The sequence below is a fragment of the Mastigoproctus giganteus genome, chromosome 4, assembly GCF_048544385.1.
Source record: "Mastigoproctus giganteus isolate SK-2022 chromosome 4, ASM4854438v1, whole genome shotgun sequence".
Taxonomy (NCBI): Eukaryota; Metazoa; Arthropoda; class Arachnida; order Uropygi; family Thelyphonidae; genus Mastigoproctus; species Mastigoproctus giganteus.
This window is the reverse complement of record NC_143578.1, coordinates 159952095-159967361: the sequence shown is the minus strand read 5'-3', so window position 1 is coordinate 159967361 and position 15267 is coordinate 159952095. Positions and strand designations below refer to the sequence as shown.

The window sequence follows — 15267 nt, the reverse complement described above, 5'->3', positions numbered from 1 at the left end:
CCAATACTTTAGTAGCAGGATAAACAGAAGCTGGAATAAAATCTTAATGATATTACAAGTATGGACTTGTATTAATTGAAAGATTGTACAGGCAACATGAAGTGTAATCCATAATCATACACCATGAAACAATGTATATAAATTGACTTTCTCTAATCTAGTATAAAATAGTGCAGTAGTTAACCTAGTAAACAGAACTCAAAATAACTTTCATGTGCGATGTGGATTTATTTGCTTTTTGCAAATTCATCCCAGATTTAGTGTTCAGTAATGATGATAATTTTGATAAAATTAAATTCAGCTAATCATATTTTCCCCATATCTTAAACTCTATATTGATGAACTGAATAAACAGGTTTTGTTGTCATTTCCAATTAGTTAAAATGCATACCATTATTTTTATTAAATTGATTTGGCTAAAACAGGAAGATTACTGTAGTCTCGACCCAAAGTGTCGTGTTTAACTCCTATTTCAGAAAGGAAAAACATACCATATACCTAAAATTACCATGTTAATGTTCTAAGTAGTAATTTAATATTTATTGATTACTAACAGTGCGGTAATCTCCGTGTTTCACCTGGAAAAAAGTTACTTTGATTTTATTTAATTAATAAAATTCATTATAGATTTATATTTTAGATAGTGGATTATTATTATCAAAAACAACTTAAAATAAAGGCTGAGCCCGAAGAAGTTTTAGATGACGATTCCCTGCAGCAGACAGACAGTGAAGAGGAGGAGGAGGAGGAAGAGGAGGAAGAAGAAATAGAGCTAATGCTTGGAAATGAATCAAGTGGATCTGTTATTTCTGCTGTTGATAGTGAAAGTAAGTGTTTGAAGCAGGTGTGAATTTTAAATATATACATATGTTTATTTTAAAATCTTTGAAAAAATAGTTTACAATAATCATAAGTCTAAGATAAATATATTTCAGTAGTACTGGAGAGACGGATAAAAACATTAAAGTTTAAGCAAAAAATCCTTTAATACTGGTAAGTGAAGTAAAACAAAATAAATAAATCTACCAAAAGTTATCTGACTTGTGTAGTCCTTCTTCAGGGAATGAGCGTTATCATAAAATAAAGAATACCAGGCACCCAGCCATTGTGGTCATGCAAGGTGAAACGCGTGCACGGGTACAGGAACAATCAGTTATTTGAAATAGAGGCTTATAATTGTAACTGTAGTGTTTGAGTATGAAGCATGTGCCAGTGCTTATCATTCTGGAGGATAACTACTTCCATGATGGGATGGATGCGTCCTCCTTTATTTCGGTTAAAGGAACCTCGACAACAGGAAATGTGGAGCAATTCCAACCAGATGCGATGACAGTAGTATCGGGAACAGTTGATAATTTCGATGTTGTGGCATGAATCGAGGCTGTGCTGGGAAGACCAGAAGTGGTCCGCAATCACAGAGTGTTCCAAATATGCGGAAAGGATTGCTCACTTATGTTCAGAGATTCGATCTTGGAGCCTCCTGCCAGATTCCCCTGACATAGCAGTCACGGTGGGAAATGCGGTACACCAAACCATTATGCAAAGGGGGGGTTGGAATTTTTACCCTCGAGGGGAGGGGCTGCAGCTTCCTACCTGGTAGCTGCAAGCACTTTATCCCATGGGCCCATAAGATTTTAGAGAGCTATTGTGACTGGCCCAGGTAGTAGGGGATAAAGGTGGTATCATTGCTACATGGGACCCTAGGGTGTGCTGTGTGGTCACAGGCTTGCAGGTCACACTTAACTAGGGCACTTGCAGGGTAGCCAGATCTGCCTTTATTTTAATAATCTCATTGCAGCTTTCATCCATTGAACTGGAATGAGTCCAGGTACAGGTCAGTAGGGTTCACGTAGTACTGAGAAGCTGGCTGTGAGCATGTGCTGACTGGTAGTTGGTGAATTAGCCAGCACACATCAGTTTGTGGTGGACAGTTTTTTTTAAGCACGTGCCCATGCACCGAACAAGAGTACCTAAAAGGGAGAGGTTAATATCCGACTACAGTTCAATGGTGAATTGAATAAAGGGTGACAAAGTTAAGGTGTTGCAAAAGTTGTTCCTCTAACTCGCAAGGAATGACAACAAACACATCATCGAAGCGACACCAAAAGGCTACAGGATCTGGCAAATCCACAAAATTCGTGACCCTCCGGCTCTTCCATAGCAATGTTTGCTGTGACCGAGCTGACAGGTACACCCATTGCCGTACCACTCATCTGGCAGTAGAGGGTTTCGCTGAATATTACAGCACCACTGGTCAGGCACAACCTGAGGGCAACGCAAATGTCATTGGCAGATAGTGAAATTCTGCCATCTGCCAACAGATAGCAGAACCCCCCTGAGCAGCGATCGCGGAGCACTTCTGGTCTTCCCAACACAGCCTCAATCCGCATCGTTGAAATTATCGACCAATTCGAATCATTGCATCTGGTTGGAATTGCTCCACATTTCCTGTTGTTGAGGTGCCTTTAACCAAAATAAAGGAGGGCACATCCATCCCGTCGTGGAAGCGGTTATGATGTGTTGGCACACGCTTCATACTCAAGCATTACAGTTGCAACCACAAACCTCTGCTTCCAACAACTGATTGTTCCTTCACCTGTGTCACATCTTTCACCTTGCATGACCACCGTGGCTAGGTGCCTAGTATTCTTTATTTTATAATAACGCTCATTCCACAACTGAAGAAGCACTACAGAAGACTGAAAGCTTTTTGTAGATATATTATTTTATTTTATTTTTTACTTAACTTACCAGTACTAAAGGATTTTTTTTTTTAAGCCTTATTGTTTTTATCCATCTCTCCAGCACTACTGAAATATATTTATCTTAGAATTAATCCCAGAGGCAGAGACCTTTCCAATTTAATCATCATCATTTATCCAGGTGAATCATATAAGATTTTGTCAGTCTTCAATGATTTAATATTAGAATGGCTAAGTAATGCAAAAGGAAGCAAAAAATTTCCAGTCTTTCATATGTTCCCAATTGCCAGCAAGTGAGTATCCAGTTCTGCTTTTAACGTAAGTACGGGCACCTCCGTAGCCAGGTGGGCAGGAGCAGCAGTGCATAACACACGCTTCTTGATTAGACCGGGGTTCGATCCCGTCACCACCAAATACGGAGGACGTGGAAAGGTCAATGAATGACCACCGCATATTCCCGGAGCAATATGGTCTTAGTTGCTAATGCTCCTAAAAACCAAATAACTAACAAACAAACAAACAACAGCAGTGCGTAGCACACGCTTCTTGATTAGACCGGGGTTCGAGCCCGTGACCACCAAATACGGAGGATGCGGAAAGGTCAGGGAATGACCAACGCATACCCCCGGAGCAATATGGCCTTAGTTGCTAACGTTCCTAAAAATCCAAATAACAAACAAACATTTTAATGTACGTGAAACCTCCACTGTGCCTTGTAGCTTATATGATAGTTTATTCCAATAATCTTCAACACTGTCCAAAGGTGAAGGGGAATTGAAATTTTTCTTACTTCCTGAAATCTTTTATCTCCCCCACCCCCTGTTATTGTCTTTAATATCAGTAACAATATTCCTCCCTCTTTCATTTTATTGATTCCCTTCAGGCCCTTATATACTGCATATATATACTCTTCCAGGATCATGACAACTAGACATCTTGGGGTGAGGGGAGGAATATTAACTGGTCTTCTTCCCCAAAAGACGTCTAGTTGGCAAATTTTCCAAAATGCACTTTTCTGTGTCATTCCTCATTAGAAAAATATTTGAGCATAAAGGCAAGTAATGCTCCTGGAGTTGAAGGCATATACCCTGTAGTTTTAAGGAAGAGCACCACAGAGTGTATTGAACCACAGAGTGTATTAATTATGAAAGTATCTTGGCTCAAGGGAGATCCCTTTGGATTGGAGAAGTGCCAGTATATTGCAAATACATAATAGCAGTTCAACATCGTTTTTTTTAAGGGAAAATCATTGTTAACTTACTTAGTAGGCTATTTTGACACAGTTACACATGAGCTGCTGAGCAGGCTAGCCAGGTGGGTAAAGTGCCTGCCTGGCAACCCAAAGGTCGCGGGTTCAAATCCTGCCTCGGGCTTGGATCAGAGTAAAATGCAAAAACTTTGGGAGGTGCATTATGGCCACAGAAGCCGATGCGTCAACAACTAACAAAAAAAAAAAAACATGAGCCGAATGTAGGGGAAATTTTCAACATAGTTTATTTGGATTTCAGCAAAGCATTTGACTGTCTCTTATGAGAGGTTACTGTAGTAGTAGTAGTAATAGAGGCATATGATGCAAGAAAGCAAGCATATGAACTTATGTAGTATCAGCCAAAAAAAATTTCGCACATCCATTTCCTCTAAACGTTTGTCCAATTCCTCCTTGAATTTATTTAAGCTATCAACTTCCACTACGACAGATGGAAACTTCTTCCAGCAATTAACCACATGCTGGCTAAAGGCAAATTTCCACACATCTATTCTACAACTTGCTAACTTCAGTTTGAATTTATGCCCCCTCAGGTTCATAATCTGAGAAAGCGGAAGAATCATATCAGAATTCAGCATGCTCAACCCATTCAAGGCCTTATACACCTCAGTTAGATCACCTCGCAGGTGCCTAATCTTTAGCTGCTGCAATTTGCAGAACTTAAGCCTTACTTGGTAAGAGGACACTTTGTTTCCCTCACCAGTCTCATTGCCGTTCTCTGTACACACCCAAGCAACTCTACATCCTTCCTAAAAAGAGCTCACCAGACCTTTACAGAGTACTTAAGGCGTGGCCTGACCTCACCATTGCCTTATACAAAGGGATAATCATCTTATTTTCCCTGCTAACAAAATTCCTGTATATCATTGACAATACCCCATGACCTACTCTGACTGCACAATCACTTCCAGGTCTTTTTCATTTCTACCACCATAAGTGTAGTACCACATGGTTGTTGTGACACTTAGGGTGGTAGAAAATGAAAAAGTGCGGTCCCTCAAGGATTGGTTCTTGGACTGCTGTTTCTCATTTTCATGAATGGCATCGATGAAGGGTTAAAAGGTGTGATGTCAAAATTTGCAGATGATATAAAGATTGGCAGAGTTGTTAATGATCAGTACCAAGCAGCGCTCCTTCAGAATGGCTTGAACAGACTTCAGAGAAGTGGCAGCTATGTTTTAATGCAGCTAAATGCAAGGTCTTACATTTGGGAAATAGCAACCCACAAATAAATTATACACTTGGTGGGGTTGAATTAAAAACAGTGGAGGAGGAAAGCGATCTGGGAGTTACAATACAGGCATATATGAAGTTTTTTTTATAGCGGTGTAAACCGGCAACCAGGAAAGCCCATAATGTCCTATCAATGATTTATCAAATGTTATCCTGTAGAGATAGGGAGGTCATAATCCCACTGTATAAGGCAATTGTAAGACAGCATTTGGAATACTGTATTCAAGTATGGAGACCTCATCTGGAAAAAGACATAGAGCTTGAAAAGGTTCAAAGGCCTGTAACTCGAATGGTGAGATTGGCAGAGGGATAACCGTGTGAGGAAAGACTCCAATCATGGCAATCAGGCATCTCAGAAGTGACTTGATTGAGGTTTTTAAGACTTTGCGCAGGATTAGTAAAATGAATGAAGGTGGAATGCAGAACTAGGGGCAATAAATTCAAATTTCAGGGGTTGAGATTAGATTGTAGAAAGTTTTATTTTAGCCAGCAATTCTTTGATGCAGGAACAAGTTGCTCTTTCAGGCAATTGTGGCTAACAGTTTGAATAAATTCAAAGGCCAACTGGATAGTTACCTGTGTGAAGAGAGAAGCATATAATTTGTATTTTCTTATCTACTTGAATTTTTTTTTTTTCCCCTCTCTACTGCGAGTGCAGCAAACGTTTATGGCTTCCTTGTACTATATGGTGAATACTATTACTATTTCAAATGCTGCCAAGTGATCACTATAGTATCTGCAAAGCAAATAGATTCCTTTTCCTTTTAAATACAGTTTTCCCTTATTTAGTTCATTATCATCATTAAAATTATCCAATTTCGGTCTTATAAGACCTGTTCTTTTGTAGCTCTTAGAGGTGGTCTTGACCATGCCATTGTTGTTCTGGTTGGCCCACATCTCTCTTAGCTGTAGGTTTGTAGTTAAATGCTGATTTGGGTTCATTTATTCTATGCGATTGATACATTTTATGTCATCTACTATGTAACTACTTTTAATTTCTCATGAATACGTGAATTTCTTTGATGGTCTAGCGTAATATTCTAGGTGGTATTTGACTCTCATCAACCGGTGAAATACCACCACTTTGTTTATTGGAGGCTTGAAGTGGTGGAACCCATGTTTAGACTCCAGAGCTAAGTTCCGGTCAACCCTTCCCTATCTCTTCTATCATGCAGTATGATTGATGACTTTTGAGGTTGTGATGAACATCGTGGCGAGATCCAATATTCCTTACATTTCGAGGGTACAGCTCTAAAACGGTGTTCGCAGGCCAGCCGCTAGTTAGTACACCGGACCGAACCTATTGGTAACTCTCTAGGAGACTTCCGGATCAACTAGTGTATAATCTTGCTACCTCTACTCTGCCAGATAGTGACTGGAGGGAGTCCGAGTAGTGTGTATGTGGGGAGCAATGTCGAGGCCACGTTATGTCAAGAATCTAGGTATATTCTTACCATATGTACGTCATATCCAAAAATTTCATTACTTCATACAGCATGTCCCACCCACTTTTTCTTACTATTGAATACACCATGAATTGTCAAACTAATACAGCAAGCTTATCTGCGAAAAGATCTAGACCTCCCAGGCACTTCCTAATTCATTTCACAAATATACATGGTCTCAATTCTGATCTCAACGATGTCCATTTCCACTTGCAGTCTGCCAAACCCCATGTACTTTTTCTGACAGAATCTCAGTTATCGGTTGATTCAACTACTGCTCATCCCAGATGCCCAAATTATTCGCTGTATGATTCCTTTCGCCTCAAAGGTGGTACTTGTGCATATATCCGTTCTGATATTCCCTCTCAGAGACTTGGCAATTTGGAATCTCCTCTCTTTGATCTTCTCTGGCTTAAAATCTCTCTACCTCATTGTGTCAAATTCATCTGTTGTCTCTACCATTCTCCCAACTCCACTAATCACTTGGAGCTCTTTGACTTCCTCTCTTTGCAACTTGACTTTCTCCAGTCCAACTTTCTTAACAGTGAGGTTAATTTTCCTTGGTGATTTTAATGTTCACAACTCCAGCTGGCTTCCGTTTTCTAGTCACGCCGACCCAGCAGGTCGAGATGCCGAGGCTTTTGCAATTACTAATGACCTAGCACAGATTGTTCATTTACCTACAAGAAAGAGCCGATCGGGCTAGCCGGGTGGGTAAAGTGCCTACCTAGCAACCCAAAGGTCGCGGGTTCGATTCCCGCCTCGGGCTTGGATCAAAGTACTGCAAAAACCTTGGGAGGTGCATTATGGCCACAGAAGCCTATGCGCCAACAACTACCAAAAAAAAACCTACAAGAATACCAGACAATCCTAATCATACAGCCAATATGCTTGATCTTTTTCTCACAAACAACCCTTCTAAGTACACGGTCGAAGTGGAGGTCTTTTAGGCATTTCAAATCACAACTCTTGGTGATTGTCTCTTCTCCAATGGAACCTTTATATCATGGCTATTCCCAACCTCGTGTTGTTTGGCATTACAAGAATGCAAAATGGGATGACCTGTGAGACTTCTTTTCCTTGGTCGGACTACTGTTTCAAAACTTCTGATGTCAATGTTTGCTCAGATCGTGTCAGTGAAATTATTCTTGCAGGAATGGAATCCTTTATCCCACACTCCACTTTAAAATCTTGTCCTTTATCTAAACCTTGGTTTTCCAATAAATGTGCTAAGACTGTTCAAGAGAAGAATGTTGCATCTCGTATTTGGCTTGTTTTTAATTCGTCAGTTTCATTTTCTGCCTACACCAAAGCTCTCAACAATTGTAAAGCAGCTATTAATCAGTCCAAACTAGAGTTTGAACAGGCTAAGAGTAGAAAACTTGCTTCTTCCCCTAATGGTAGCCGATCATTCTGGTCTCTTGCCAAAGCAGAGATGGCCAACTTTTGCCCATCTCTGCTCCCACCTCTGTCGAAACCAGATGGTTCTGTTGTCACTTCAGCCAAGAATAAAGCTCACCTGCTAGCATCCCATTTTTCTTCCATCTCGTGTATTAATGACCTTGGTAAAACACCTCTCACTATTCCCAACACTCCATTCAATGCCTCCTGTGGTCTTCCGTCCAAAGGATATCAGAAGGATTTTGATGAATCTTGATGCTAAGAAAGCTCCTTAAACTACCTAGAAACCTTCCATCTGATCAACGATTGCCAGTATGGATTCCGTCAGTGTCAATCCACTGGTGATATTCTTGCTTACGTTACCCATTTATGGACTAATTCAGTGGAAAGGTTCGGTGAAACACAAGTAGTTGCCCTTGACATCTCAAAGGCTTTTGATCGTGTTTGGCATAAAGGTCTTCTAAACAAGCTTCCATCTTATGGTCTGCCAACTGTTTTTAGTAATTGGTTATCCAGTTTTTTCTCTGATCGCTCACTGAGGGTGATGGTAGATGGCTCTCTGTCTTCTAACTTCTCCACTAATGCCAGTGTCCCCCAAGGTTAAGTTCTTTCCCCCACTCTTTTCCTCTTGTATAATAATGACCTTCTTCCATTGATTGGAAATCCTATCCATAGTTTTGCCGATGATAGCACATTGTAATTCTCCGGTCGGGCAAAGACAACTTAGTTGATTTCAACCTTTCTAAAACTCAGTCTTGTCTTATATCTCGCAAAAAGGATTCTTCTGCTCCTATGCTTATCTTAGGTGACACTCCAATTTCCAGGCAAAATGATATCTCTCTTTTGGGGATTACCCTGACTTCTAATCTCTCTTGGCAAAAGCACATTACAAATATTGCTTCCTCTGCATCTAAAAAACTTGGTTTTCTCTTTCGCTCTCGGTGTTACTTTTCTTCCAAACAGCTGCTCACTTTGTATAAATCGCAAATCTGCCCTGCCTTGGAATATTGTTCCCACATCTGGGGTGGCGCCCCCAAAACCTCTCTCAGGCTTCTTGATTCCATTCAGAAGAGGGCAGTTAGGTTAATTAATGATTCATCTCTAACAGTCTCTCCACTCGCTTTCTCATAGACGTACTGTTTCTGCTGCATGCCTCTTCTACAGATACTTCCATGGGCACTGTTCTTCTGAATTGGCTTCTATAATTCCCGCTGTCTCTTTCAAAACAGTCCAAACACGTGCAGCCACGCCAACATCCATTTACTGTCCAACTTCAAACCCACAGAACCAACTTTTCATCTTCCTCATTTATTCATTCAACTGCCGTTTTCTGAAACAACCTTCCTTCATACATATTTCCTGAAAATTACAATCTACAGAAGTTCAAGTCCAATGTCAACAAATATCTTCTTTCGTCTTCTCAACTTCCAACCCAAGCACGGTACTAAGTACTATAGGTTCTAATACCTCTCGTGTTTGGGGTTCACATAAAAAAAAAATAATAATAATAATAATGGTCTGAAAAATCTCGTTTGTGCTTCTTCTAGTTTTTGTGTGTCTTTCTTTTTCATTACCCAATTCTCACGACTGTACAAGAGGGCTGATTTTGAAGTAATATTGTGTAATTGTAATTTTGTTTCATTTGTCAATTGCATTTGTCCCCTATTTAATTATATAGCATAACTCTTTTGCACTATAAAAGAAGTAGGCAGAATTCCTGGACGAAAATTCACATTTCTGTTCCTTATTGATAGTACTAACCAAATTACTCAGCCATTTGGGTACCATTCTGTCACTGCTCTTGCCTCTCTATGCTAGCACCAGAAACCCGGAAAGAAAAGTTATCTTTCCAGGGCCAAAAGGGCGCCTCTGTAGCCAGGTGGGCAGGAGCAGCAGTGCGTAGCGCACACACTTCTTGATTAGATCTGGGTTCGTGCCCGTGAGCCACCAAATACGGAGGATGCGGAAAGGTCAGGGAATGGCCACCGCATATCCCCAGAGCAATATGGCCTTAGTTGCTAATGTCCCTAAAAACCAAATAACAAACAACAAACAAGGCCAAAAGAAGCAAAATGATCTAAATCATGACTACTCATGAGATAGAAGACTAACTTATGTAGTGCTAAATGCCAAAAAATATACACTGTTAAAAGAAGAGCTCCATTGCACTTCGTATTGCACTCTACTAAGTCTCTGGGTAGTCTCTTGCCTTTTAGAATTCAGAAATACACAGAAAATCTCATGGGATCTTCAAAAACAACAACACATCTTAGATATTACGATCTCAAACAAATGCCAATCAGAACATTTCCAAAAGTCACATCCTTTGTTTCCCCTCCTAGTACTCTAGGGGTGTGATAACTGAGTTGGATTTCATAAACCTCTCAGAAGGAAAGTTTAAAATTGAATTACAAGACTACAGGAAATTGTGCATGTAAAGCTCATATATACTAAACAACTAAACGAGATCTTCTAGTACTGACCCAGAACATAGTCCTTTGACAGCCCAACATCCATCAAAGCAGGGTAATATCTCAAATTTCAAACTATACATTCCTAACCAAAAACATCTTCAGAGGTTTAACCACTTATGCTGCTTGTGGTTCACGTGTGCACATTCACATGGTCTGTAAAGCAGAGCAGCACAAATGCTCAAATTGCAATAGCCCACATAGTGCATACTTCAGATTGTCCCCTCCGGAAAAACAAAAAAATTATTCAATGGGTCAAAGCCGAAGAAAACATCATATACCAAGAAGCCCAAAAATCGGTATAGGCTCAAAAATAACACCTGACCTACTTTTGCTCGAGTAATTCAAAAGCCAGCTCCAATAACTACTGCTGTGCAAGGAACAACAATCTCTGATACTAAAAGAGAAGTAACATTTACCCTGGCGCACTATGGTCATAGTTGCCGATGCGCCCAATAAATCCCGAAACAAACAAACAAACAAACATTTACCCTGAACAGATCCGTTCAGGTTAAATGACTCGGCTCGGTCACTTTGGAAAGTGTAACAAGACTGTTAACACGCCAATCACTGTTCTGCATGCTAATAATCCAAAGTATACAAAAAGCAATGATACTATAAAAAACTGACTCAATAGGCATGGAAATTGAAGGAAACCCTCACCGAGAAGAACCTATTCTTAATCTCTTCCCAGAGGAAGCTGGACACTGGGAGACCATGACTAAACCCAAATAATGCCCAGTTTCCTTCAATGGAATTGTAGAGGATATCCCAGGAACCTTGATTGCATTTGGGATCTTCTTTTCCAGTATAACCCAGTTGCCTTTTGTCTTCAAGAAACTAACTTAACAGCTTCTATTAATACATCATGTCATCTACAGAAATGACTGAGTCTCTCATGTAACCAATTCAGCTTATGCACTGGTCTCACTGAATTGTTTCACTGGTCTGTTCATGATAGTCTTCTGGGTAGTGACCATTACCCAATAGTCTGTCATATATAGGCAAATTTACCATCCTGCCGTAATCAGATGATCAAATGGAACTTTGCAAAAGCTGATTGGAAGAAATACAAGGAGCTAACAACCCTAAACAAAACAGTTTCAGATGTATCAATTAATACTGCTGTAGCTTATATAATATCAAGTATTGTAGGCCACCAAAACAGTAATATTAAGAAGGTCTACAAGTCATTGAATGTGGTCAAAACCCTGGTGGAACAATGAATCAACCAAGCCAAACAAGAGAAAAATAAAGCCTAGAATAACTTTTGCAAGAATCCTACTGCAGTAAATCTATTGCAGTTTAAAAAAGCCAAAGCCAGTGCAGACACATTCATCAAACAAGCAAAAGAGACTCATGGAAGCATTTCACTTCAGCAATTACAAGGTCCTCTAAAACATAAACCATCTGGGAAAATATTGGTAAAATGTATAATAAATATCCTCCTTCATACCTATCCATATGGAATGTGAATGGGAAAGATGTTTCAGGGTGGCATTATGTCAATTTGTATTAACTTTGAGAAATTTCCCAAAGTTTTATGCAAACTCTCTGAAACAATGATCCTTCCAGGACCTCATTCACTCTGCCATGTCTTGTAACTTCTTCTAGGAAGGTGTTCCTCTTCATTATAAAAATTACCTTGGTAACTAAGACTATTCTGCTGACTGTTTTACTACTTCAATATGCAGATGATTTTAACATATCTTGCCACTCTCAAACCTGAGAAATATTGAGAGACAACTTCAAGGTACTCATAACAGAATTACAACTTTGACTGCAGATAACAGTTTTTGCATATCATCTGAAAGAGTAATTGAGGCACCTCCGTGGCCAGGTGGGAAGGAGCAGCAGTGCGTAGCACACGCTTCTTGATTAGACCGGGGTTCGAGCCCATCACCGCCAAATACGGAGGATGCAGAAAGGTCAGGGAATGACCACCGCAATATGGCCTTAGTTGCTAATGCTCCTAAAAACCAAATAACAACAACAACGAAAGAACAGATGCAATTTATTTCTGTAATTGACCTAATTCCTTCCTGACCCAGTTCTAATGCTGGGTGACTATATACTTTTTGTGTCTACTGTCTGATTTCTTGGCTTAACCTTAGATAAAAAATTGACCTTTCTTGATCATATCAAACAGCTTAGAACCACCTGTTTCAAGGAATTAGACATTTTGAGATTATGAACAGCTACATAAGGGGTGGTCAACTTAATTTGTGATGTGATTTACTTTTTTTCTTTAAAATGTGCCACGTTCTACCACTCAAAAATTTCATTGCACATAGTTAAAAAAGTTATTCAACACATATTGAAAATGTTGTTTATAAAGTTTAAAATTAATTACAATTCAGAATTCTTATTTTGAATTCATACGTATTTAAATTTTTAGTTTATGTGAAGTTTGTGTCTTCATGTCCTTTCAAAATCAGGGATATACTGTGATAAGGCCAACCGTGAAGAATCTTCTGTATGCAAGTCCGTAAAGATGAATAATCGCTGTACTCTTACGTACAGCAATTTTTTATCTTTGTTTCAAATACGAAAAGGCCGATTCACATAGATAGGTTGGAACCAAAACAGAAATTTAAAAGTTCACTGCATTTTTTTACAATTGCTACTTTTCTTGGAAACATTTTTCCAAAAGTCTTCTTCTGATGTTCAGGCTTTTAGGAAGATATCATTTCGCAATGTAATAATTTCATTGTCAAGTAATATTTTCTCCATGTGAAAAATCTCAGCAATTTTTTTCTGCAATTTGTTTCGTATCTAAGTCGACATTAGATGGATAAGAAATATAATGAACAGTATCTTCAATTGTTTAAAATCACTGAATCTGGTTTCAAAATCATCCACAACTTTCCCAATTTCAGAAACATATTTCTCACTATTAATTTCAAAAACAGGATATTTTGCAAATGATCTTGCATATTTGCAAAATGGTCGAATTTTTTTCCCTTTGAAATCCTTAGCCCTTGCCAAAAATTGATATTTATATGCAGAAATACTACTAATCATGTCACCTACATTTTAATTTTTTGTTTGTAATTCCAAATTCAGATCACTTAATTTACTGGTAAAATCTGCCAAAAAAAAAGCCAGATCACACAACCACTCCGTATTTTTTAGCTGCTGATAATCATCTCCCCTTTGATCAAAAATTTTTTTTAATTTCATTCAGCAAATTTCGGAATCTCTGTAGAAACTTACTCTGACTCAGCCACCTCACATCTGTGTGTAATATCAGATCTGGTTCATTTTTTCGAGTTGCATTTTGAAAAGACTCCTTTGAAGAGATTATCTTCTGATGGAATTTACGATTTTGAAAGCTATATCTATAACACTTTTAGTATTTAATCTTTTGCTGTCTAATGCTTATTAGTGGATGATACAATGGTAACTCAAAAAATCTGGGAATTCATCATCCTTTTGGCACAATGCGAGGAATCCATTAAGATGCCCTGTCATTCCTTTGGCTCCATCTGTTGTTATTGATACGAGCTTAAATAGTGGTAATTTAATTTTTTCAATAAAATTTTTAAATGCATTAAATATATCAAGACCCTAGTTCTTTCTTTTAATGAAACCATACCGAGCATTTTTCTCTAGTGGCAGAATCCTCGAAAACAAAACGAACAAAAACAAGTAATTGAGCAGTGTCACTGAGGTCTGTAGATTCATCCAATTGTAAAGAAAAGGACACACAATTAGCAGTATGAGCACGCAATTGTTCACTCACATTTTTACTCATTTTTTCGATGCATCACATCACAGTATTTCGAGATAATTGCAGACCTTGAAGAGCATTTTTGATTTCATTTTTGTTCTTAAAATTTTCAAAAAGCCAATCTGTTATTTCTAAAAATGCATCTTTGATGAATTGACCATCAGAATATGGTTTGCATTTTTTTTTTGCAAGAAGAAGACTCAATTTAAATGATGCTACAGTTACTGCTTTAGATTGTAAATTAGAAGTCATGAAGAAATTTTGTTGTGTGAATAATCTGGATTTAAGTTCTTTTAATATATTTTTTTGAAAGTCACTATTAGTCGGAAAATCCGATTGGTTTTTACCATGGAGTGCGTTGAAGTGCCTTTCTAAATTTCCTTTTTTGGGTATAGTCATGGAAGCATTGCAAATTAAACAACATTTTTCTTTTATCATTACAAAAAAGTATTCTAGATCTCACTCTTGATGAAAATGATACGTTTTACTGTTTTCCATAGTATTCATTTTAAATGAAAGGATATTAAATTAACGTATAAGTACTATCCAGTTATTAATATTAAGTAAGCTAAATAAGAATTCATATATATATTATGCTCTCCACAACGTAACTGTGTGAATTTTCACTAGACAAGCCTAGCGGCTGTGCAGCAACAAGAGTAGTCGCGTAGTTCAATGGATTTGTAATAAGCATATAAAGTTGGGTGCATAATAATAATATTTAGATTTTGACTAATCTATTTTTTTATATATATTTAAAATTCGTTGTGATCGACCGAAATTAAAGCCGCGATCGAGTGGTAGATTGCAGTCGACTTGTTGGCCACCCCTAAACTACATCATGGGGTGCCGACTGTTATAATCTTCTTCACTTATGCTGTCGTAAGATCAAGGTTAGAATACGGATCCCCAATTTACAACTCTGCTAAACCCAGCACTTTGAGGTAGTTGGAACCTATTCATCATAGTGGCCTATGCATTACTCTTGGGACCTACCACACATCCTTCCACAACC

General features: G+C 38.5%; 1 protein-coding gene across 3 annotated transcripts in view; it reads left to right on the top strand.

Moving 5' to 3' along the window:
• Positions 1-15267, top strand: part of LOC150087144 (death domain-associated protein 6-like) — a 226337-nt gene that overhangs the window by 161029 nt on the left and 50041 nt on the right. For all 3 annotated transcript variants that reach the window (XR_016546873.1, XM_090371849.1, XM_090371848.1), the window contains one exon: positions 641-827. Coding sequence is in view for 2 of the 3 variants with exons in the window: in XM_090371849.1 (XP_090227975.1) it covers positions 641-827 (187 nt within the window). In the remaining variant the exon portion in view is untranslated. The remainder of the gene's footprint in view (positions 1-640; positions 828-15267) is intronic.